The 27,572-nt window shown below is 40.7% G+C and overlaps 1 protein-coding gene across 2 annotated transcripts in view; it reads right to left on the reverse strand.

Moving 5' to 3' along the window:
• The window catches only part of MTUS1 (microtubule associated scaffold protein 1), a 128,911-nt gene that overhangs the window by 49,639 nt on the left and 51,700 nt on the right, over nucleotides 1-27,572 (reverse strand). Inside the window, exon 4 of one of the 2 annotated variants that reach the window (XM_090258727.1) lies at nucleotides 12,905-13,069. The exons of the other annotated variant lie outside the window; for it this stretch is intronic. Coding sequence (XP_090114853.1) covers nucleotides 12,905-13,069 — 165 coding nt within the window. The remainder of the gene's footprint in view (nucleotides 1-12,904; nucleotides 13,070-27,572) is intronic. 2 annotated transcript variants of the gene reach the window in all.

The raw sequence follows: 27,572 nt of genomic DNA on the forward strand, positions 1-27,572 counted from the left end.
TCAACTCAGGGTCCAATTTTTTTCCTCTTGTGTCTGTCCATTTATTTTTCTGCTGTGGAATCACCTCTATCTTGCCAATTTGAAGATGTCTTCATGAAGCAACCCAATTGCATATGTTGCCCATTTTGTTGTTTGCTTGTTAATATTGTTTCTACTGTTTTTAATTGAGATATCACTGACATATTATATTTGCATGTATTGGGAAATGATCACAATAAGTCTAGTAGTCAACAGTCATCACCACGTTTATAATGTTTCTGACAAAGAAGAAGTCTAAAACTTTTGTTGTCATGGTTATTCATTATTTCTTTGACCCAGTTGTTCCTGGAAAGGCCTTTTCTATCCATGTATGATTTTCTATATGAAGAACTTTAACCTACTTTTGCCACACACCCACACTCCTTGTATTTATATGTAGTATATGAAGTAGGTATCTAGGTCCTGACAAAACGATAGCCTTTGTCCCAACAAGAATTTCCCAAGTAATCCATACTTTTCCCTGATTTAAAACACCAAATGTATTACCTATTAAAATAGAATCTGCCTTTGAAGTATGAGGAGAGAGTTATAATCATAAACGAACACTGAAAGACAGCCTCATCCTACCCTCAGCAGTAGACACCCAGGCCACGCCAGCGTGACCTCGCCAGAGCAGGTGTGCCACTTGCATGCACACCCGAACACTTGGGACAAGGGGCACGGAACACAGCCACGGCCCCCTGGGCTGTAGTTAGTAAGTGGATCTGGAAGGAGCAGCGCATTCTCCACTTTCTGGGCAGACACCGTGGCACCTGAGGCTGGCGATCTTGTGTAAAATAACCAGAGGGCTGGACAAACACAACTCTGGCCCTTTGGTTTCCCAAACAGCTTTACTGTGTGGTAGAACCAAGGTAATAATAGTATGTGGTATGTGAGACATCTTCCTCATAAACAGTCAATCAAGTTTTATTTAGAGTCAATTTGGCTAGAATCTTGTAACATCATAATCTTTAAATAAATTACAACAGCTAAACCCAATGCGGATGGTTCTTGACCTTCAGTAGTTTCTCCTGCTTGCTTCCAGACTTTAAAATAATTCAACTTTCTGGAAAAGAACTCAGAAAGTTCTGGTATCATAAGGACAATGGAGAGGATTACAATCATCACCCCAACAGTAGAAGCAGCTCGCATCTGAGAGCAATTCTATGAGGGCAGAATCACTCTTCCAGGGGGAATGAGTCCCCAAATGCTCCTGTATTCCCAAGTGAGAAATGTGAGACTTGGAGAGGCTTAGCAACTAGCCCAAGGTCAGAACAACAGGAGAATGTGGCGAGACCAAGATTGAAAGCAATTTTCAGTGCCTCTCAAGACCATTCTCTTTCTGTTTCTCTTCATTGTCATATAAGGCAATAGAATTGTCTTTGAAATAATTGAGGTTAAACTAAAACAATGCTATAAGATTTTTCAATGATTATAAACAATTAAAAAAATAGCACCCAGTGTTGACCAGAGTAGGGTGAAGTCGGCACTTGTATGTTGTCAATCACGGTATATGCAGACATGAAGCTTTTGGAAAGCAATTAGGTTACCTGAGGGGAGTAACTACAAATATGTATACGTTTTGAATTACTTACATTACTTTTAAGAATCTATCACAAGAAACTTCCCCAAACTTTAAAAGTGATCATTGTAAAGATGCTCATCATTGAATCATTTTTAAATATGATATAGAAGTGCCCTAAATATTCAAGAGTAGTTCAATGATACTGCATATGCTAAATGTAAGTCATTAACATGATGACTTAAGTGACAAAACAGGATATAAAGTTATCTGAATTTTATTTTAATCCAAATATAAAAAAAAAAAAAACTAAAGGGTGATTTCTAAAGCTCTATACACTAAACTTATTAGAATTTAGCAAACTGCTATAATTAAAAATAAATGACTATGTTACTAAAACGAAAGGATGTGAAGTTGGCCAACTTAATTTTCACCAGTTTTTTGTTTGGGAAAAAAAAAAAAAAACTATCTCAAGGCCATAGTACAACTGGTCAGACTTTAACATTCAGAGGAAGATGTTTGTATACGGAGGCAGTGTCTTCTCTGTCATCTAAAAGATGACCATCTGCAAGCGGAATACGAGGAAAGTCAAGGTGCTCTGTAGACATAGACTATCACTGCAGGGAAGAACCTTGTGATCGGTCATTTCAATTACACAGAATAGAAAACTACTATTAAAGAGGGTCCATGATCCACCCAGATTCATTGGCTATTTGGACACCATTTCTTAGCATCAAAGCCGTCCCTCCAAAAACCAACACACCGTGACCTTTCCTCTGCAGGCTCATCAGAACGCAAGGTTAGTCTTAAGTAATGGTAATAACTAACCAACTAGGAAAACCTGGAAAAGCCCCATTTATGATTTTGGGAAAATACATGTTCATACTGCAGTCTAGACTAAATTACAAAGTTGACCCCTTAAAATGCATCCTTTTTCCCAATGCAATTATTAGAGCATTAATTGCTAATTGGAGACAAGCATTCTTAAACTCTGGCATACACCCCATTTCTACTCCAAGGTTAAATGTCAGCCAAACAAAACCATACCGCAATTCACACTTTTCATTTCTTTTCTCACTTAAGGAGAAGTTAATTTTCCATTCTGATAACTTCACCTGTCAAGGGTCAATTATATTCTTTGGAAATAAGTCATAACGTTAGTCCAACAATGTAACAAGGGAAAATGCCTATGCTAATAGTTTTCCCCTATAGTAGAAATGAGATGTACTTTGGGGATTATTATTTATTATGCCTATCAGAAGAAATACCCTTTTTAATAGTTTACATGATCACAGACTTGAGACATAAGACAGCCTTTCCAAGTTTCATATTTAATTCAGATTTAAAAAAGGAATGTAAGATGATAATCTCTGAAAATATGTGGCTATTATAAATGGAAAACATTGGTTTCTGCTCACGTCAAACCTCTATGATAGAAAAGCTTACAAATTCAATAGCCAGACATACTGGACTCCCTGTGCTATAAAGTTGTCAGTGGGATCATGAAGCTCTAATTCTCTGAAAGTTAGCTTAGTGTCAAAGTTGGACATTTCTTTTTAGTTATTTGGTTTATGTGTAGATTATGGGGTTTATCATCAATATAAACCACAGATTCATGTCATCCCAGAAAGAGGCCATTTGATGCTTCGGAAATGTATTTAAGACCCTGGACAGACAAGAACCTGCTGATACGCTCAAGAATCTTTTTCCAACATTTATGCCTATTTTCTTTTCAGTTCAGTAGAAAGGCAGGAGTGCTGACAAACCAAGTTACCATGGATAGACAGACAGACAGACACACAGACAGACACATAGAGCGATACAGACAGACACACAGACAGACACACAGACAGAGCGATACACACACACACACACACACACACACACACAGGGTGCAGAGCAACAGATACACACTGCTGTGAGAGACTAACATCTTTCTGGAAAGATAGTAACATATATCAACAATTTCAAAAAGATTCATAGTTTATCCACATTGTTCAGTTCTGCTTCCATCCCAGATGAAATCTGGGAGATAATTTATGTTATGCCAGCCAACAAGCACCCCCCAGGTGCAGTGAGTAGGAGCACATCCCCGCAAGGACAAGGCGGAGTGCAGTGGCGGGGGGGGGGGGGGGGGGGGGGGAATGTGGGCACTGGAGGATGAGATCTGTTTCTGATCCTCCTCTGCTCCAGCCAGGAGCAGACTGGCCTGGCCACATCTGCCCTGCAGCACAGGCACCCAAGCCCCGAAGCTAAAACAGAAAAGGGAGTCCCGCCTAAATAATAAAAGCCATCTTTTATGCTATTTGTAAGCCTTTCCTCTCTCACTCACACAGGAATCCTCTGGGGCCGGGTGGAGGGGGTGGGGGGATAAAAACAAAAAAGAAAAGGCTTTCCAGGCTCTAAGAGAAATGCTAAAGAAAAGACCTGGGGAGAAACTTCGATAGTCCCTGCCTTTGCTTGGGCTACTGCGTAACTCTGAGTCCCCTATAGTTAAGTGGGCAAAGGGGGCGCCCACTTAAGCAGACATACATTGTTTTCCAAGGGAAAATATCAGGGTAAAGGTAAGAGGGAAGATTTAAGCGAGCAAATACTGTACTTTCAGTAGACTATGTCAATGAGCTCTAGAAAGAGCATCTTGATTTTGCTCTTGATTTGGCTTCTCTTTCTTCATTGGGACTCTAAGGACAATCTTAGCATATCAAATGACAGTGATACCAGAATAAAGAACAAAACGTTAAAAAATAATAGTGATGCCCTGGCTGGTGTGGCTCAGTGGACTGAGTGCCAGCATGAGAACCAAAGGGTCATGGGTTTGATTCCTGGTCAGGGCATGTGCCTGCGTTGCAGACCAGGTTCCTGGTTGGGGTTGTTTAAGAGGCAACCACACACCGATGTTTCTCTCCCTCTCTTTCTCGCTCCCTTCTCCTTCTCTAAAAATAAATAAATAAAATCTTTTAAAAAATAATAGTGATAATCTGTAACTTGTTGATTTTCTACAAGAACTAAAATTTGAAACAATGGAGAAACTACCAAGGCAAAGTTTTAAATAGATGTCTTGCTCCCTCTTATTTCTTCTTTTGCCCAATAATAACTGAAACCCTTGACATAAAAATACTAAAGCTTTCAACCGCTTAAGACAACTGTGCAGATCATGCTTATATAGCTTCTTCCTAAATCGTGAATTTTCTCTGCACATTTATGGCTTCCCATTGGATTAAAAAGGGAACAGAAATGTGCTCTGGCATTTTTAAAGGTTGTATCTGTATTGGGGGCAGGGAAAAAGCAGAGGGAAAAGAAAGACCAGAGCTTGTTTCCTGCATTCTGAATCCCTAATGAAGATGCATTTTCATGCTGCACTTTTGCTGACTGTGTTGGACACACAGTGAGGCCCTACGAAACAGTGTCCCTCCGCTCTGCTGCGTTTCACTGGACTTTGTGGCTCCTTTTGGACTATAACTACCATTACTATCACTTATCGCACTGTCTGGGGAGGGGAGAATGGACATTTAAAATCTCATAAATCCCTGGCTGCTGTGGCTCAGTGGATTGAGCGTCGGCCTGCGAGCCAAGTGTCACTGGTTCAATTCCCAGTCAGGGCACATAACTAGGTTGCATGTCAGGTCCCTAGTTGGGGGCACGAGTGAGAGGCAGCCATACAGTGATGTTTCTCTCTCTCTCTTTCTCCTTTCCCCTCTCTCTAAAAATAAAACAAATAAATTAAAAAAAATAAAATAAAACTTCATACATGTCAAAAACATTAAGAGGAAAGGTTTGAAAAATAGTACCAGCATGTAAAGATAAAACACAGAGAAAAACCATTTCAAATTTGAGTGGTAATTAAAACAAAAAACAAAAAATGAAGGGGCAGAAATGACCTAATTAAATTTTTTAAAAAATCAATATTTCCTTTAAAAAATTTTTAACACTTTTATTATTTTTTCTGATTATATATTTCATACATGTGCATTAAACACTTTGGAAATGTAAATGCCAACTGATAAATGTAGAAGAAAAAATGAAATGAGAAAATCTTCATTTGGTAACTATTATAGGAATACTTGATTCAGACTAGGAATGTCAGCGGATGCTAACATTGGTGGATAACATGGTATTTACATGATCAAATATTGCTAAATATAATAAAATATTACTCTCCAGGACATTCGTTAATTACAAAGGAAAAAAAGCAAATTTATAGTGGGGAAAACTGACAAATATTTCCTTAACCAAATAATTACAGTGAAACGGGGCAAATTGAAATCATTTGACTTTTTTCCACTTTTTTTTAATATTCAGTATTATTTTTTATTAGTTTCAGGTATACAGCACAGTAGTTAAACGATTATATAATCTACAAAGCGACTCCCCCAATAATTCAAGTACCCACCTGGTACCATACACAGTTATTACAATATTATTGACTACATTTCCTGGGTTGGACTTTACATCCCTGTGACTCTTTTGTAACTGCCAATTTGTACTTCTTAATCCCTTCAGTTTTTTTCACCCAGCCCGCAGGCTCCCTCCCCTCTGGTAACCATGAGTCTATTCTCTGCATCTATGAGTCTGTTTCTGTTTTGTTCGTCAGTTTATTTTGTTCTTTAGATTCCAATGTAAGTGAAATCATATGGCACTTGTTCTGTCTGAATTATTTTACTCAGCATAATACTGCCTAGGTCCACCCATGCCGTCACAAATGGTCAGGTTTCATTTTTCATGGCCAAGTAATATTCCATTGTGTATATGTACCACAGCTTTCTTTATCCACTCGTCTATTGATGGGCACTTGACTTGCTTCCACATCTTGGCTATTGTAAATAATGTTGCAATGAACAAAAGAGGTTGATGTATCTTTAAAAATTATTCTAAATTCCTACTTTTACTTTTAGTTCTCTATAATTAAATAACCTTTGAAAAAGCACACTGTTCGGAAGCTTAGCTCCTACAAGGAATTTTAGTAGTACTGCTTTGCTCTTCCTAAGAGATTATCATGTTATACAAGACTCAAGAGCATAAACACAGCACTTTGCCCTTTTCTGTCCATTTCCAAGAAAAAAAGATCCAAATAAAAATACCTGCAAAGTTTTATGGTTCTCTTTCCCCACAAAGTTAACCTTTAATTCATCTCCCCTAGCTGACCATACAAACCACTGGCATGTTTATCACCACACAGTCATTGAGCCGGAGGGAAAATCTGGAGGTTCATTCTTCACCACCTAGTTTCCAAGCCTAATTTCCACCCCGCTACCAACCCAGACGGGATTATTTTTATTGTTTCTAAATAACCTTTGACACCCAATTCTAAGCATCCAATTATTTTCTAATAGCACTTAAAATCACAAATTTCTTTATTACCAACATCAATCTCTTCCTTCACCTCACATTTCTAGAAAAGGGTACAATGTCTAACTTGTTTACTGATATGTTACAAATCTGAAACAACTAGAAGTTTTTGACCAGGGTAAACTATCCTAACTCCTACAGTATGTTTATGGACATCGCATTCAGCTGTAGTAGCATGCTGTTTTTCTTTCCTGATCCATGTTAAGTCTCTCTCCAATGGGCCATCTGTTCATTCTTCCTGCGCCCAGATAACATTTGCAGTAATAAGGGTCAAATCAACACAGAGCCTTCCCTCCTACTAACAGGTTCCTGCCAGTTTCCTAGCTCTCTTTCCAGTTCTCTCCTTCCTCAAAACCTGGAGACCTGAAGATACTACTACTAAAAAATTCAACATAACTTTTTGAAGGCTGGATGGGGAATCACTTTATAATCTTAAAACAACAGAACCAAAATTTCAGAGAGCCTATTTTTCGATTTCTATACAAAATGGGCATTGGGTTTCAATTAGCATTTCATCCTTTGCTAAATCAAAATCCAAAAAAGGAAATAAATGTTGTTATTAGGGTCTTAAACATGTATTACAACATTTCTAAAATTACATTCAGTAGCAAATAAATCACCTATTCAGATTTTGAAAAGTTGGACTGAGTTTAATTTACATACCTAATATAAATTCATATGGTCCTGAATTCTCACTTTCTGTTATTAAGCTTTAAATGCAAAGGCCTTTAGTTTCCAAATAACTCAATCAAAGAATTTCTCACTAAAGCAACAGACACACTTCTCATGAGGGACAATGCTCCTGTCCCTTGGCTCTCTGTCACACCACAGAACAGGAGTTCTCCTGAAAACAAGCTGTCTCATTGCCACTCTTTAGGTTCAATACTGTGATACTCATTACTAGATGCAGCACCAGGTCTACCATCAACTTTGCTAACATGTCAGAGTCAAAATCCATACTTCAAGGATAAAACCTCTGAGTTAGATACAAACACATATGTTTACATTTATGTTACATATATACATACACACAAACATGCTCTATGATCACCTATTGTACATGTTTCCTACCATCACTCTTCCCCACTTCACTAATGATGGGGACAAACTGCACTGAGCCGCACACGTTTTTGTGACCAGCACACTCACCCCCAGTTCTCTAAACACTCTCCTCTGAGCTAGCCCATCCGAGGAAACCTGGATGCTCTTCACCGTGAGGCACGATGCCATTTAAGTGTTTCTCCTGCCCTCTGTATCAGTTCCTACCAAGGCAGCTGGTTGGTATCTGGATGGTACCTACATTTCCTCTTGTTCAGAGTTACTATAATGCATTCAGCAGCAGGAATAATAAAAGCATAATCATTTCAATTAATGGTGCAATCTATAATAAGGAGTTCTGGTCCCGACTTGGCCATTACCTGGCTGCACTGAATCACTTCACCTCTCTATGTATAATGAGTGGGATTGAAGAGCAGGCGTAAAAACAGTACTGAAACTGTCATGGGCCCCCACAGCCTGATTATGGTGCTCAGCCCCACTGAGACCAAACACATCTTCAGAATTCTCCTAAACACAGTGCCCCAGGGCGGTGCCCACAGCCCAGTAACAGCAGGTCTGTAGAATCAATGTGTGAAATCCTACATGTGCTCGCCTTGGTCATAGCCAGACCTAACACGCAGTTAAAAATTGCTCGTGTTCTTAGCTGTCTCAATTATGCCGGAATAATAGGTTCTCTGGAATCCTTAGTTTCCATTTCCCCATGGTCAAAATCTAGTTCGAGGGAGAGAGGGAGGGAGACGGTGATGGGTGAATGTAAAGAGGAAATGAAGAGCGATTCTCAGAGAAGCCTAGGCAGAGACCATGATTTTCCTCTTCGAGAAGGGCTTATCCTTGTTCCAGACGTTTATTTCATACCACGTTTTAGCATCTAGTTAACATTAGCATTCGTTTTGTTTATTAAAGTATGTGTATACACACGGCGCCAACATTCTGTTCATTTCCTGATTTTTTTTCCTTCCGTGACGCAGTGCAGCACTCCCCACGGTGCCAGACCATCTGCTCACCTGGCTCGAGATCACATCACTAAGTCTGAGCTTTCACATTCCAAAGGCACACACTCCCTCGGCTTTGTCATAACAAGACTGTCTCATACATACCCTAGAAAAAAAACATTCAAACGATGACAAATAAAAAATCAACACCAGTCCGGATAACAGTATTTTCTGACTAAATAGTCCATTTAGACACGCACAAGCATGAAGCATGTCTGTAATACAGGACCAGGGTATACGCAGCCTGTCAGCCCCAGGGCCGGTGGCAGACAGCACTAGCCAAATACGGACTTTGATCTGACCTGGGAAGCAGCCTGAAGATTTTTCAACACTGTACTACTCCAGGTGACTCTTAGCAACTGACCAGTGCCGGCAGGTGAGACAATGCCCACCCGCCCTCCGGCAAAGAGGAAGAGACTGAGGGTAAACAAGACTAATCCTTCTCTCTGTCGGCTTCATGACCTCCAAGGACCCACCTTCCCAACCAGTAGGCACTGTTTTGTTGTAATGACAAAAACAAATGTGGTCAGAAATGTTGCTGCCGCGAGGCTCTTAAAGAAGATCTCATCCTCCCGTCCCATTCATCGGGTGAGAATGCTGAGGCCGGGAGAGGGAAAGCGTGTTCAGCGTCACAGGAGTTAACAGGAAAACCAGGAGGAGTCTGAGCTGAATGGACCTTTTCCACGTAACATGCTCAGGGCTGGCCGGGAAGGTGAAGGAAAAGAATGTTCCATTTCTTCAGTGAGCCTTCTCCTGCTCTCCTGTGTCCAAGAGAGTGCAGATAGCCTTGGTGTGCATCTCGTATGTTTCCTCCCACCATCTGCCTCTCAAAAATAACCATGTTCTTGTGGCCAAATGGAAGGAAAGGAAAGCCCTCAGACTTCATATTGCTAATGTGACAAAATTATACACTCTCCAAAGGCTTCCTTCTGCATTGGCACAATGGTCCTCAAACCTTCAAGTCTGTCCAAGACCTACAATACATCATTTATTTTTATCCAATGATCTTAAAAACTGGACTTCAGTATCCGATTCCGGATGAGCTTATAATGGTTGACCTCTATAAATGAGCACATTTGACATAAAAGCTACTGTGCAATGTTTCATGCTAATATCCACAATAAAAATTACTATCATAACTTTAAATTTTTCTATGCTCCAAAGAACACACACACACACACACACACACACACACAAAAAAAAAAAAAAAAAAAAAAAAAAAAAAAACCCTGCTAAAACCCCACAATAACAGAGATTCATTGTCTTACATATCTTGATCCAGTCACTTTAAAATTTGGTAATGTTATGTCCATAGAATTTCAAAGTACCAAGAACAGGGTGCTAATTTTACAACAGCATTATGTGATCTCAGAAGTTCTTAAATGATGCCAGCATTATTACACCACAAGGAAATGAGCAGACAAAGCAAGGAAATGCTCTTTAAAAAGCTTCAAAAGCTTAGCACAATATGAATCAAAATACTGATCAAAAGATTATTTCCTAACATGACCCATCCCTATCAGAAACAGAAAAATTTCAGCTCAGAATGATTTTTCGTGTTTTAAGGTAGCTTTAAAAAGTACACATATTTAATATTTTTGGATATAATGAGTAAAATAATTGAGGATGTGATGTTTTCATTTTAATTCTAGGAAAGTATTTTTCTATACTCCTACGACTATAAACTACATACACAAAAATACTAACTATTTAATCAGAAACGAGACCATCAAATAATCTTTGATAATGAAGTAATTTCATGTGCCAAGAACATCGACAATGGGGCTGAATTATATTGAGTTCTGCAACACATAAAATAGACAATAAAATTGGTTCTCTATAGGACCATTAGCAACTTAAAATATGTCCAAGAAATACTATAATTAACACAAATTACAAGTTACAAAAAGAGCAATCAAGAGCTGCTAAATCAATTTATTGAATAACATTAAGAGCATGCTTACAAAGAAAAGAATCAAACCAGAAATCATGGACGTACTTCTGTTCCCAGTGAACGTGGCTAACAAAGGACCTATACAAAGGCTGTAGGATCCCAGGACCAGCAGTGTCAGTAAGGTAGCATCATAGTGCCTCTCTGAACCGGCCGGTGGGGTGAGTGTAGAATTGATAAATATGTTGGCAGAAATATCCGTTTCTGTACAACTGCGAAATCCTCCTGGTACAGTCATCTAAAAGCATCGAAGCAAGCTTAAGCAGGAAAAACTGCTGCTGTGTTCATGCCTGTATCCTCCATGCTTGCTCTTAGTGAATTAGAATGAGGGGGGGAAATCTGTAAGCTCCAAGGCGCTCCACGGAACAGATTACACTGGCTAGCAAATCAAACTGAGAAAGAAACTCATGGATCCGAATGCTTCATTTGTAGCAGGGATACATCGCCTCTAGACAGGCTCTGTGGGTAGAGGGTTAACCCCTTTGTTAAAAAACAGAAAGGGACAGACAAAAGCATTTTACACCCTCCTTAGGAGTGTGTCAGACACGGCACTGTGACGCTGGCCAAGTCGACATGGCTGTCAATGGAAGAGGCTGGGGAGTGGCCCGACAGAGCGTGTTTGCTGCCAGGGTCGCAGATCCCACCGCCGCACATCCTCGGAGAGCCGTTGGTTGGGGAGGCTGCTCTGGCACTTTGTTTTTAAATCTCACACTGCACGCAGACAAAGCTGCAAGTGTGCATTACCTTTCCAAACTCATCAAGATTATCTGTTCCATGCAACCCATCCCCTATGATTTTATGCCACAACTTCAAAATTAAAACAATAAGCGGGTAATAATCCTGTTTCATTTTAAGAAACATGTTCCCGTCTTCTTCCGAAAGCTCTGGTATAAAGCTACTTACTAATACGTGACCAGCCACGGCTGCTAAGTGAGCTCTCGGAAATGTGCTCATTAATTCAATGCTTTATCTTCCAGAAACACATTCTCAATTCTGTTCACATACTGGCCGGCCAAGTGCCCTTGGGCCAGTGACAACCCCGCTGTGCCTGAATGACCTTATATATAAAACCAGTAACAGCAGAAGTTACTTGAGAGAAAAAAAGAGCAATAACGTACGGTAACCCTGTAAGAGCGCTCCAAGCACAAAAGGTTCAATACCCATGGCTCCACTTGGCCCCAGCCCCCACCAGAGAAAGGAAATGGATCCCTCCTTAAAGCAGAGAGAACTCCCCTCCTCCCCACCACACACGCTGACGTCTTGTTTTATCTGGTATTCTAGTTATCCACGTAAATATCTTCTTTCTTCTCATCTCCCTTTCAGATAAGGATCATTTCTCTTACAACCTGCATTTCTCACGGCATCAGTCATGATGCCTGTACATGGCAGGCACTCCAAAGGGGTTCCTATGAACTAATCTGGTGAGGAGATTTAAAAGGAAGTGAGCAAATAAATATTAAGACCAAATACATCTTTGGAATAAAAGGGAGAGCTCAATTAATACGCCCTTCTTATACAGAGAAAACAGAATTCACATTAACGAACAACTTAAAAATATTCTTCTGATTTTAAATTACTTAAAATTAGGCTTGAAGTTTTAATATACTAGTCATATTACACTGAATCTGGCATCCAATTATAAGACACGCATTTACAAAATAAATGGAAGTAATCTTTTTTTTTCTGACTTCCAGGTGGGCTCCAATGGCTCCTAGATTGCTTTCTTCCCTTATACAGAGCAGAGAAACCACTATCACGTCAAATGACACACTTTGGAATCCTTCATGTAAAAAAAAAATCCTTCTACACAAATATTTCCGTGTTGCATAGTACATCCATCAAAAGAGGATGTCACTCGAAGAATGTTTTTCCTGCCAAACTTTCAGAGCAGAAAGCAAAAACAGCAGAGTGTGTATATGTTCCTGTAAATCACAGAACTGGAAATTCTGATAATTGTTCGCAGTGCACTCATTCTCTCGCACGCCACCCCCAGAGGCTGACAGGTGACCGACTCACAATTACTGCCGCTGTAAGTGTTCAGATCGCTGCGGGCGCTGGCCAGAGAGGCGGGGCTGCCTGTCCTCCGGAGCACCGAACTCTTCAAGGACGCGTTGGACTTGGGAAGCGGTCTAGGAACATTCACCCAAGACGTCTGTGCGGTTTTCAGATATGTAGGTTTTCCTTGAGGGTTGGGAAAAAAGAAAAGTTTCTACTGCGAGTCATTTCAAAAGTTGGAAGTTTGTCAACGCAAACTCCTGCGCTAACAACTGAGGGAAAAGATAAAATGAATATTCAGAAACATATAACTTCAGAGGAAGTCTTCACCAGACTCGTTTATCTCTGACATATTAAAAGAAGAGCGAAGATGATGGTGAGGCTGGTAATGAACTCGTGCCTTCTGTAACACCGTGATAGGTCAGAAAGAGCCGTGTGAGAGACAAGATTTTGGCAATGTTGAAATAAAGAATAAACAAACTGAATAGACTGCCCCCCACCCTAGACTATTAATTGAAAAGTAATCAAATGAGCCCATTCAGCCACTAAGCTACCAAATTTTTTAAAAAGATGAAAAATTTAAAACAACCAAACAGGAAGGAAAAATAAATCAATTTGATTGAAGAACAAAAAACAAACAAAAAAACCCTTCATTTAAAAAATACCTAAGGTCTAACACCAGGTGGTGCTATATTATTAGCAGTAGGCTTTTGTCCTCATCTTTTTTTTTTTTTTTTTTTAATTTTATTTATTTATTTATTTATTAGAGGGGACGGAGAGAGGGTAAGAGAGGGAAACATGGGTTTGTTGTTTCATTTATTTATGCGCTCATTGTTTGATTCTTGTATGTATTCTGACTGGGGATCGAACCCACAGCCTTGGTGCACCAGAAAAATGCTCTGAGCTACCCAACCAGGGCTCCTCTTTTCTTTTCGTCCTTACTCCTTACTTTCCAAACTTAAATGATCACCACTTGAACTTCTAACTCTTCTTACAGCAAAAGTATTTCCACTTATAAATAAAATACATCTGCTTCACATTCTCTGGCATCTTTGAAATCACACTGCCTCACGCTGGCTGCTTACATGTGGGCATTTCCCCACGTTCAGCCTTTACTCACAACTTCCTTTACACTCATCTCTCTTGCAGGGTCTAGCCCTGCCTTATCCAGATTAATCTCAAATTCCCTCCCGCAGCCTTACCCCGCTTCTGAACCCCAGGGCTGCTCACACTTCCAATTCCTTGCCGAATGTTTCAACTTATGCCGATTTTAAGTCTACTTCTCCTTTGTTCCCCAGCCTCAGAACAGTGGGATCATCTTTGGTTCCCCCCAGATCCGCATATAACCGAGCACCAAGTCTCTCAATGCTACTCATGTCACAGAACTGAAGAATGTCAATAATTGAAGGGACCTTAGATGAAAGTGACTGTCGCAAACTACTAAAGGCGCCATAGTGAGGAATTTATCTGGAAAGTAACGCTAGTTGCTTTGTCCCAGTGATTTCACCTACAAAAATCTCATTATAATAGAGAAAAAGGAGCTTAATTGCCTCAGGTCTTGCATTTAAAGTCATGCAGATGAAAGTTCTACCTGTCCCCTGGACTATCTTCTATATGGGCATGACTTCTGCTCCAATCAGCTTTCTTTCCTCTCTGACACCAGGGTGTTACTATTCCTACTTACTAGGAATATCATTTCTTTCCAGCTCAGTGCAACTCATACAAATCCTCATTACCCCTTTATTTTTGCCTCAACAACTGTGTTTGACCCTGCAGCTCTGTCCTTCCCAACTCCCTCACGTGGCTTTCCTGAACATGAACACCAAGGTCACGACCCAATCCCAAACCTGGATTTCCCCATTATCTACAGGGTGTTATTTATTAAATAACTATTTAATATTAAAGGCATAAAAGGCAGTCATAGGGGTGATTCCTACCAACTCCTTCCCCTTCACGCTCTGCCATGCCTCCACCCCTCTAGTCTCTGCTAAGACCATCTTTGTGAATGAAATGGCCTCCTTCCACCTCCTCCTCTATCCTGTCTGGGGAATACAAACCAACAGATGGTTCTTTTAAACTGTTGCCACTCATGCACAGCCTCACCCCAGAGCTATGAATCACAATCTCCAGTTTAACAAGATCCCCAGGCGATTCGAATATGCATGAAGTGTGAGAGGCACTATGAAGAATCAGACCTCTTTGTTAAAGCCTTCTCTTCCATGACACCCTCCTCCACGTGCCATGGACCACCACGCCTCCCTTGACGCTCATGCTGGTTCTTGCTTCTCTCTCTCCATCTGTCATGGTGTGTCTCTGGACTAGTCTCTAGGGTCCCTGAGAACAGGAAGAGGACCTTATTCCATTCTGTCCCTCGGGGCCTAGCAAAGTGTATAGTGTAGACTGAGATTTAATACATGTTTGCTGAATTAATTAATTTTTCTTTTCAGGCCGAGAGTAAGGTAGGGGAATTAGGGAGAGGCAGGTAAAGGGTGCAACCCTTTAGCTCCCAGATGCATAAGGTCTGAGGCCCTGATGTAAAAATGGTGGCTACAGTTGACGACACTGTGTTATAGAATTGAAATGTGCTAAAAAAAAAACCTCACAAATAAACAACCAAAAAAGATGTGATGTGGATATGTTAATTCAATGTTGGAAACTCATAATGCATACTTATATGCAATCACCACAGTATACGCTTTACATATCTTACAACTTTTGTCAATTACACCTCAGTCAAATTGGAAAAAAAGAAATGTAGAATTATAATGATGATAGCACCAAAACTATTAAAATTTCTTTCAAAGGCAACAGTAAATAAAATTTAAAATAATATTGTCTTCTCTCATTATCTACATTAAAGCATTAAACACTTAACCAAGTTTATTTGTCCTTCATTAATATTAATAGACTCTTTAGTCTATTAGCTAAATAAAAGGAGACATTTTTCTTTACATTCCTTATAATTAGCAAGTAACAGATACTCAACTATCCATCTGATTTTTAAACGTACCATTAGCCACAACTTTTACTTGCTTTTGGAGGTATAGAAAAACAGAGTTTTAGAATATAAATTCACCAAATTGCTGCCCTTTCGGCAAAATCATTCTGATGAGTCATCCTCATCGAAACCAACGAACAAGGCTGGGCAAGTTGCAGATGAAAATTATTGGGCCACCATCACATGCAATCAAGACTCAACAAGTTTGGAAAATCAACTGATTTTTCAGAAAGGGGTGTTTCACAGCACTGTTTCTGAAGGCGTCGGAGGTTTACAGGCATTCCTCTGCATGCCTCAGAATCACTACACACCTGTACCCCCTTTGATTCCAACCCACACACTGGCACCAGAAATAAGCTAAGCCCTGAGCCCAACGCTCATTCCTCTGGCCTGCCCTATCCCATATTCACAAGTCACAATGTCACCCCTCCCACACCGCGCACCCCCACTTAATGGCAACATGCAGTCCCAGCCAAAGTCTTGCCCATTCTACCATTACATACTCTTGACTGCTGGGCACTGAGGGTACTGAGTAATGCCGACTTTCCCAAATGATTAGCTCCTTGGAAACCCAGAATAATCCTATCAGTGCATTACTATTACTATCCCCAGTTTATAGATGAGGAAACTACTGAGGTACTTCCATGGCTTTGTGGGGTCACACACCTAACCAGTGACACTGAGGCCTAGAATACAGGCCACTTCCGCCAGCTCAGTAGTTCCCCCTACTGCACCCCAGAACAGAAGCATCATGGTTAAGGGAAGAAGTGTCAGGCGTGGAGGCCACCCAGAGCTCCTCCTCTCACTAGAGAGTGCTCTAAGAGGCAACGAGGGAAACACTGGGGCTACAATCGGGCGTAGAACTGGTTCACCAGCAGCCCTAACACTGACCTTAGCAGCTACATTGGTCTAAAGTACCGGTAAGGAGATTGCATATAAAGCACCAGTAAAACACAGACATCATGAGCAATATTAAGGTAAGACCTGTCAATACTGGGCTGAGAGACTGTGGGTAACCTGAGCACCAGATGCTTAAATGATGAAGTCGACATAGGACTGCTCTGACGGACAGTTCTGAAAAGGGGACATTTATCAGTTTACTTCACATCATGTAATTTACCCCAGATGTGAACCATGAAGAGTAGGATCTCCCTGCAGGTATTACTGACCTTAGGGCTTTAAATTCATGCCTTTAGCATAAACTCACAATAGAGAACTGATTTGTTTTGGTTCTATCAGTGTGACCATCTCTTGTCAAATGAAAATATGGAACGGATAACATGTGCACTTTGCCTTAGATGGTAACACAGAGAGTCTGCTGAATTTGAAACATACCTTCATCAAGCAAGCGATCTAATCGGACAACCACCTTAGAAAACCCAATTAAACAGACAGTAATCATCAAAAAAAAAAAAAAATGATTAAGGAATACCTTGCAAAACAAAAAGACCCAATAGAAAGCTTTATTAAGTGGTGGTGGTGGGGATGCTATTTATACTTACCTATATATTGAAAAATTCCAGAAGGACATACCAGAATTTTATGGGATTACTATGGGATATAGTCCAGTGGGACATGGAGGAAAAGAGAAGGGAAGAAGCAGGACTAGGGACTGTCCCGTCCATACTTCACGTACTGACATATTCTTCCATGTGAATTTTCCTACTAGAATCAGCATATTTTTATAATAAAAACTAATAAATATTATTAAAGTCAGTGAGATTAAATATTTAACCAGATAAAAGATACTCAAGACAAAGCAGATAAAGAAACCAAGAAAGCATCAATTAGATGAAAAATTAAAGTAACTAGATTCTTAATAATTATTTTTATTCCCACACATCAGTAAGTATTAGGTGTTTTTTAATCCTTTTAATTTTACTAGGAAAAAGTACTTAAACAGTAACTCAAATTGATGTTTTTACAAGATATGACTATGAGGAAAACAGCCACTTTACTACTGGAAAATTCTTTATGATACCATAATGGAGTGTTTCTTAGGACTGGAAATTGAAGCTAAAGACTGAACTTCTTAATGGTACTCCTTGTTCTGACACTTACAAATGACTCATTCTCTAGGCGAAAGCTCCCAGGGCCTTCCCAAGTATGCAGCTGAATTTCCCTCCTCCACTCTGTAAGGAAAGGCCTGGGAAAGAAGGTGGGTCCCACACTGCCCACAAAACACAAAGTAACATGAGAGGTTCCCAAAACCGCAGAAACACCTACCAGTCAAAGCAAGTTCTCATCTCTGAACCCTCAAAAGACAAGAATGGATTCTGCATTAGTATATTTTTCATGAGCCTAATCAGCACTGAAAAAATGACTTGCTACTTTTTACATTTATAAAATTCATGGGTTTTGAAGATGTTAGTTTTTTTTTGTTTTTTTTTTTTTTACAAAAACTGACTTCTATATTTACCTGTATTAGAAGACACAGATCACCTTTATAAAAATCTGGACACTAATAAGAGAACTGCAAGTAATGGCAAAATGCTACTGTACAGGGCTCTAAAAACACATGATATCTTACTACGGAAATCATTACCAAATGCTTTCAGTAAAAATTATACACTAGAGAACACCTGACATCGCCCTAAAATATTTTGCTCTGTGATCTGCATTGCTTAGGAGGAGTTCCGGTGTCTTGGGAAGAAGAAAATGAGGTTGGAGGGGAAGGTAGGTTGCCATTGGCATTAGATAGGTGAGCACGGCACTAACTTCCAGATTAAAAACTTTATAGAGCTTAACTGCTGGCAGCGGGGTGTGGAGGAAAGATAAGAGGCGTGGGCACTGTAGCTTCCTTGGCATTTGCACCAGAACATGATCACGTGGCAGCAGCGCGCAGAACTGACGGAAGGGAAGAGTTCGAAATCAGGGCAACAGCCTAGGAGGCGAACGTACCTGGCAGGGCTAGAGGCAGTGCAAATCTTAAACAGATGAAAAGGAGGTTGCTGAGGTCAGTGATATATGAGCGACCTGTTAATATGTATAGTTTAAATATAAATTATATTGTTTAATAAAATGCCTATTAATAAGGCATGCAAGTGGTAGGACCATAAACCACTAGAGTCAGGGAAAAAAAAATGCCAAATAAACAGATAAAGTTAAAATACAAAAAAAAAAAAAAGAGAGAGAATATGTTGATAGCTTTAATTATAGCTTGGCTTCCTTAGACACAATATCGAGAAAGTGATCTTGTGCATAATGATCTACAGTAACTAGGAGTTATTATAAATTAAACTGAATCTACCCAAAGGGATAACAAATAACGATAACTTACGAAAGAAATAAATTATACGTACTGAAAATTGTGGCCGCGTGTTCACCCTCAACCCTAAAGGACCAAATTCTCTCATTAACACTAATGAAGATGCTAAAAGTTTTATCTTCAATGGCAGCATATTATTGTCTAAATACTATTTAAATAAACCTGATACTATGCTTACAAAATAAATAATATACAAGTTCTCCAATGTACCAGGAAAAATTGAATAAATGTCCTTTATTTTAGCAACACAAAGCAGTCCTACACATAGACATGTACATGCAACACACACTATTTCTTTGAATAAATTGTCAAAAGTGCTAGTATTATGAAGAAATTACAAAAATGAGGAACATAAAATATTTGAGTAAGTGAACATATAGGGTAATTCTTCCCTGGAATAATACATCAGTTGAATGCTATTCCAATATAAAGCTACATGTAATTGTTTTGAAAGGGAGAATTGGAAGAATTTTCTAAAATAATCTTTTAATAAAAATCACTCATAAAAATCCTATAAATACCAAAGAGCAAAATATGTCTTAGTACATTTTATAAAAGAACATCTGGTACTTTTGTAAAAAGCTCCCTTTTCATTTGAAAGAATTTCTATTTACAGACATAGGGAGAATTTTTTAAAACAACTTAGTCTACAATAGGTTCAGAATGGCCAACATTTTCTGGAACATAAAAGTATTCAGAAAGGCTACAACTCAACAACAATAAAACAAATAATCTGATTTTTTAAATGGACAAAAGACTTGAATAGAGCTTTTCTCCAAAGAAGATTCATGGTGGCCAACAAGCACATGAAAAGGTACTCAACATCATTAGTCATCAGGGAAATGCAAACCACAGCCACAGTAAGATACCACTTCACACGTGTCAGGGTGGCCACTATAAAAACAAACCCGAAAATAACAAGTGTAGGTGAGGAGTTGAAGAAATTGAAACTCAGTGCTTTGCTGGTAGAAAAGTAAAATGGTGTGAATGCATGGAAAGTGGGAGGGAGGTTCCTCAAAAAATTAAAAGTAGAACTAGCATATGATCCAGAAACGCTCCTTTGGATAAATGCCCAAAAGGATTGGAAGCAGGATCCTCACAAGATATTTGTATACCTGTGTCTCATAGTATTACAGCCAAAATTAGAAGCAACCCAAGTGTTCACTGACACATGAATAGATAAACAAAAGGTGGCACACACATACAATGAAAAATTTTTTAATCCTCATCTGAGGGCATGCTTATTGATTTTAGAGAAAGGGGAAGGGAGGGAGAGCGGAGGAGAGAAGGAGAGAGAGAGAAAGAGACAGAGACAGAAACAGAGAAACATCGATGTAGAAGAGAAACACCAATGTAGACAGAAACATCTATCAGATGCCTCCCATGTGGGCCTGAACCAAACTCGCCACCCAGGCATGTGCCCTGACCCAAAACTGAACCGAAGACTTTTTGGTTTACAGGACGGCGCTTCAACCAACTGAGTCAGACTGGCCAGGGTCATCCAATGACATTTTCATCAGCCTTGAAAGGAAAGGAAACTCTGACACATGCTACAATATGGAAGAGCCGGAAGATACTACGGTTAGTGAAATATGCCAGGCACAAAATGAAAAACATGGCCTGCGTCCTCTTTTAGGATGTACCTCGAGCAGTCAAAGTCATAGAGTTAGAAAGTAAAATTGTGGTTGTCAGGGGCTGAAAGAAAGAGAATGGGGAGTTAGTGTGTGATGGATATGGGGTGTCAGTTGGGAAGGGTGATGTTCTGGAGATGGGCTGGTAGTGACAGTTGTATAACAGTGTGAATGAACTAAAATACCACTGAACTGCACACTTAGAAATGGTTAAAGTGGTCAATGGTATGTGATATATATATTTTACCACAATAATAAAAAAAAAAGTTTAAAAACTTAGGTGAAAGAATTTGTGCTACTAGTTATTAGAGGATATGATAAAAGAGTAAAAGTTTATTACTAACATAAATCTACATTGACAGATTAGTAAACTGGTGTGTAAGTCTCAGAGATATATAAATTCAGAACAGGATAAGGGAGGTATTTCAAATCAGGGAAGACATCTGTGGTATTAAGATATTAGAATTTTAAAGGGTTAAAATTGGAGAAGCAGTATGATATAGTAAAGAAAAGTCAAAAATCTAGTGCCACGCTGACTAAACGCCCAGCTCCACCGCGCACTGGCTGTGAGCAGGCTACTTAACCCCTCTGAACCTCTGTTTCCTCATACATAAGAACAGGGGTGATTATAGCAGAACCTACTTCAAAGGATCTTGGGAGAGTTAAATGAGTTTGTATTTTTCAAACTTAGAAGAGCACCTGGCACCTAGGAAGTGACATATAAATATTATCTATCAGTTCTCACCATCAAAAAAAAAATATTGGGTTACAAAGGGGTTAAGAGAAAACTATACAAATTAACCATAATAATTAAATATAGATCAATCTTCCTTGTTAGTAGAGAAGGTCTTGTGAAGCATAAACACAAAGGAAATGTTAAAGGAAAAGATGTATTTCACAACATAAAAATGAAAACTTAAAAAATAACACCATATATGAAATAAAAAGGTATAGAGTAAAACACAGGACAAAGGACAGCGGACAAGACCAAACCAACAAGAAAAGAATCATATGCCCCCAAAACATAAGTGAACAAAAGCTCTAAGCAAAAGGGGAAATAAAAATCGTCAAGACTTTTAAAGAAAAATTTAACCTAATTGTACCTAACATCTTTCCTGGCTCCCTAACGGACATTCCTAATCCCCATTTCCATGCTAGAAAGGTTTAAAAAGCAAAATACTTGTGTTCCCAACCTTTCTGCAAGTTACGGGTGACCATGTGATCGCATCTGTACCGATAAGGCTTAGCAATAAGGGCACTAGGGGTTAAGGTGCTGAATAAGATCCACCGCCCACCCCGCCCCCCAAAATGGAACTCTCAGCAACCATATTTTAACTGAAAAGTCACTGACAAAAACACCATGCTGAGGGAAGACAGAAAGGTGACATTATTATTTCCACCAAATCTGGAAATGCCTACCTCTAGACCTCCTGTTAAATAAACAGACATCGTCGGCAGCCGTCCGTCTCGAGAGACGATGGTGTAGCTTCTTAAGAGTCTATCTGCACCGCCGAGAATGGCTGTGCAGTCCGACTCGGGAGTGACACGGTATCTGTCTCCTCCCGTGTTGAATCGACATCTTGCGATGACGCTGGAGTGTCCTCTCCAGTGAAGCTGAAGCTACAGAGCCTGGGCAGGGTGATATGGAGGGTCTGCTGTTGCCCATGCAGCAGACCCCCCCCTCTCTTCGCAGCTGAAGGGTCCAAGGGAAAGACGGAGTCAATACAGCTTGGCTTCAGGTGCGCCGCAGGAGTTGCCGGTGTTGACTACAACGTCAAACCGCCTTAGGGACTCCGGCTCCGGATTTTCTGTCGGGGTTTACTCCCTTAGCCTTTCCCCTGAAGAGGTATGCCGCAAGGCAGCGGAGGTTTTTTGGAGTCAGAGTTTTCCTTCTCTGATGTGCCCTGACTGGAAGATCGAACCAGCGACACTTAGCTCGCAGGCCGATGCTCAATCCACTGAGCCAAACCAGCCAGGGAATAAACAGACAACCTTCTGCTTTTAAACCAAATTGTGTTCTTCATGAAATCTTACCCTGTGTGACAGCATGGATGGACCTAGGCGGTATGATGCTAAGTAAAGTAAGCCAGACAGAGAAAGACAAGCACCGTATGATTTCACTTACACGTGGAATTTAAAGAACAAAATAAACGAAACAAAACAGAAACAGACTCATAGACACAGAGGACAGACGGTTGCCAGAGGGAAGGGAGAGTGGGGGAAGGGTGAAAAAGGTAAAGAGATTAGGAAGTACAGATTGGCAGTACAAAATAGTCAGGGGGTGTAGAACAGAACACAGGGAATATAGTTAATAATATTGTAATAACTAAATATGGTACCCGGTGGGTACTGGGAATATCGGGGGAAACACTTTATCAAGTACATTGTTGTCTAATCACTATGCTCTATACTTGAAACTGTGAACGTCAACTGTACTTGAAAAATAAAACACAGCAAATAGTGTTCTTAACTACCATGTTCCCCTGTCAACAGCATTTGATGGAGCTGATTTCTTCTTTCTCCCTGAAACACGCACTTTACTTGGCTTCCAGAACACTACTCTTGACTGACTTCCCTCCTACTTTCCTGGCTGTTCTTTCTTGGTCTCCATAATTCTTATCATCTCCCCAGCCCTTTAAACCTTTAAAGTTTAGTGGTACCCAGAGGGACCGTGGAGCATTCGAGGGAGGTCCCCACTGGTGCTCTTGACGTGTTCTCTTTCTACACATACTCTGGCGCTGTCATCCATCTGGTGGTTTTAAATGCCATCTACATGCCGATGAATCCCAAATGTGTATGCCTAGGCCAGACTTCTCCTAGGTATTCTGGACTTGTAGATCCAACACGCTGTTCTACACCTGCACTTCTATATCTATTACACAACTCAATATCTCTATAACTGAGCTCCAGATGTCCACCTTCCAACACCTGTATCTCCAGCATCCATCCCCATCTCAGTAAATGGCAACATCCTCCTCTCACTGCTCACACCAAAATGTGTAGTCATCTCTGACTCCTCTCTTCTGCCCTCACCCCGCGCCTCTCGTCTAAGCCAATCCTGTTGGCTTCACGTTCAACATGCATGTCTAGAATCTGACTGCCCCCCTGCCGCACCCTGGTCAAAGAAGCCACAGTCTCCTGCCACGATCACAGCAGTCCCTCTTCACTGATCTCACTGATCCTGTCCTCACCCCAACTCATACATTCCCCACTCAGCTATCAGAATGATCCCTTAAAATTTAAGTCACTTTGGTTAAAAGCCAAAGTCCTGATTTTCCAGGCTGTCCCTGTTCTGGCTCCTTGTTCTGGCTCCCCGCGGCTTGTCAAACCTCAGCCCCTATTTCACTCTCCCGTTCTTCGTTCCTTGCTCCTCCTTGTGAACAGGAGTCAGGCTCTACCTCTGGGTCTTTCCACTGTGACAGGTGTGGCTGTCGTCCACATGTTCAGATGTCTGGCTCCCTTGAGCCTTTACACAAAAGCCACCTATCCCTGGCTACACGAACCAAACTTTCTCCCCCTCTCTGTCTTCTCATACACACCCCAGCATTTCATATCCCCTTGGTATTAGTATTTTTCACCTCTCTTTAGAACCTGACACTATCAAACATCCTATATACTTCATTTACTTGTGTGTATATGTTCTGCCTTTCCTACCAGAATATAATTTCTGTCCCTCGGCACTTTGACCAGAGAATCTACATTGATTCAATACATATTTTTGTACCAGTGAAAATGAGATACCAAAAAATAAGATACCATTTTGCACTTTCCTAAAAAGTGAGTATTTGGCAAGAGTGTCAGAAATGTCAGAATGCTCATACAGGTGTTGGGAAACACTCACACGCTCTGAGGAGGAGCACAGACTTGTGTGCTGTTTGTGAAGGGCAATTTGGCAGGGTGTATCAAAAGCCTTAAAACACTACACCCTCTGATTCTGCCAGAAGGAATGCATCCGAGCTACTTATCTGGCCAGCTTACATACTTTATATATTATAAAGTCCTTCTGAGTAGAGTTGTTTCATGTAGGACTAAAAAAATACTGGAAACCACCCAATGTTTAAAAAACGTCTGAAGAAGTAAATCATAGCACATTCAGATGATGAAATATTATACAGCCATTGAAAATCATGCTACTTAGAATATATAAGAATTTAAGAATCAAGGAAAATGGGTACCATGCCTTTTAAAGGAAAACAAAAATTTAATCAACTAATTAAATGTCTACTAACTGTTAGGTATGGGGCCTCCAAATATTAGGAACTGTTTGTCCCCATTAATTATATGTAAGCATATGTGCATGAGAGGGTATAAAACAAAAGCACTGAATAGTTATAAATTATGAAGTTAAAAACGATTTGGCATTGAGGAGATTAAGGATGAATTTGTTTTCCTTCCTACCACCTGGACCTCCTCTCTTTGCTGAGGGCCGAACACCAGGGGGTCCTGTGTTCTCATCGCCCGCCTGCCCTCCTCCGTATTTCCTCGCATCTGTCCTGACTTCTTCAACCTTCACATCCTACACTCTGAACCCTAACTGCCCTTCACTCCTACTTCCTAGTGCACCAGCCAAGCCCCGAAAAAAAAATACCTCCACCAATATGTAACCTTCCTGTTGTTATCTCTGGGGTCGCAGTGGCAAAAACTGAACAGCAGAAAGTATCAGTGCAGAACTGAGACTAGTCTTTAGGTCTGTAAGGGTGTGCCTCTATTATGTTATAGAACTGCCTATATTATAGCCAGAAAGTATTTAAGCAAACTGGTATTGGGAAGCTACTCTTTTCTGAAATCCTACATATTTTTTAGGATTATAAGGAAATACGTAATGAGGGACAAACTCATCATCTCTGCTACTTAGCTGACAATACCTGGAAGACAAGAACCATGTCTTACCTTACAATTCCCAAGGGTCCGCAGTACGACTTGCCCAGTGTACACTAGCAAACTGTTAAGTGAATGAATTACCTTCTAGAACGTAACATCTCAGGGACAGTCCACATTTACATATTGCAAAGTCTGACTTTACTATTCTGCATTCTTGAGTCAGCAAAGACAGTACTGTATGGATGAGTAGGATACAAGAAACTGTACTGTGCATAACCATCACCATTTGCTTTCATTCAGGCGCCAGCTCAGAAGATAAAGTCGTAACAGTACAGGTGAGTCACAACAACAACAGAGCAAGTCTTAAGAGGGCAGCGATCGGACAGAGAAACAACAGCATCCCATAAAGCAAGGTTCTCATGATGCCTGAAATTGCCAGAAGCAGAGTATTTGTGGTGATGCTGTCGGTACCTGCCTCTGCACGTGTGTTCACAGGTAACTGCTGCTTCAGGTGGAGGTTAAAAAAAATAACTGCTGTAGTCCCGGGCCTGGGAACATGAGTTCTACGACTGCATGTGTCATAAATCCAAGATTTAGCAGGGTGGCATCTTGTTCTGAGTTACCATATGAAGAAGATGAACAAGGGTCTCCATATCTTTGTTCCTCAGCAAATGTATTTACCTGGTTGTGCATGAGCTCACCTGGCACTCACCCTGAGAATTCCTGATCAGAACAAGAAAGGCACATGGTGAGCCTCCTGCTTCATTAGAAGCCCAGGTTCATGAGCAGAGCAACTTTGAACAATGAGGTCACTGAAGACTCAAAATTGATCAACTCGAGTTTATTTCCTTTTCTAAGATTAAAAAAGTCAGCAAATCAGTAAAATTTGCACAGACTCATATAAAAGTCAGTTGGAAAATATGAGAAAGAAGAAGCTGCCCGGGCCATGATCCACAGCTGGTACTATGAATCTTGACTCTCAAAACCCCTGTTTAATCTCGAAGTGGATCTATGTCTACACACGGCTGCAGTCCCTTCTTTATCTGTAATCTTCTTTAATTTTCATCCAAGGACATGTTCATTAATTTTAGAGAGAGTGGAAGGGGGAAGAGAGAGCGAGAGAGAGAGACAGAGAGAGAGAGAGAGACAGAGAGAGAGAGAGAGAGAGAGAGAGAAACATCGATGTAAGAGAGACACCCATCGGTCACCTCCCATATGTGCCCTGACTGGGAATCGAACTTGCAACCTTTTGGGTTGCTCCACCTAACTGAGCCACCCTGCCAGGGCTCCCTTCTTTATTTGCCTGTGCTTGCACCGCCTGGCTGCCAGTCACCCTGCTGCTCCTGTCTTCATCAGCTCTTCTCCCAGAGGCTTCTCTACCCTGGACACATTTTTCCTGTCTTAAACCTCCAACGTGCCCACAGGCCTTTCAGCCTCAGCCACCAAAACAGGCCTTGCCCTAACTCCCTCTCCTTGAAACTCTATTAGGAAAAACCTATTTTGCTTCATGGCCACCAGAACAAGAGAGCTGAGGAGACTTCTAGGTCTATTCACCACCAGCGGAGCCGACCAGACCCTCTTCCTTCAAAACGTTTGCACTATTTTCACTCTGCTCTCAATTCCCAGACACAGATATGGTTCTTACACGTGTGTGCCCGGACTATTAGAACTGATCTGCCTTAACCTCCCTTGGGGCTCACCTGTCACTCACCCCCACACACGGTCTGTCTGCTCCAGGCCTGCTGCCTCTCGCCCATCACGCCAGTCCTCCCATGGCTCTACCTGTGCGCCCTGGGGGTGCCCGCAGCCTTCCGTGCCTGACAAACTCCTACGGGAACATTCCAAACCCAGTTCAAACGTCCCCACGAGTCCCCAGCCTACCCCCAGGCTGGGTTAGCGGGGCTGCTTCCTTGCCTGTGAACACACAGTGCTTCACACAAGGCTCCACTCCAGTCAAGCCAGGCAACACTT

Source organism: Furipterus horrens, unplaced genomic scaffold, assembly GCF_987537825.1.
Source record: "Furipterus horrens unplaced genomic scaffold, mFurHor1.1.pri manual_scaffold_12, whole genome shotgun sequence".
In the NCBI taxonomy this organism is placed as follows: domain Eukaryota; kingdom Metazoa; phylum Chordata; class Mammalia; order Chiroptera; family Furipteridae; genus Furipterus; species Furipterus horrens.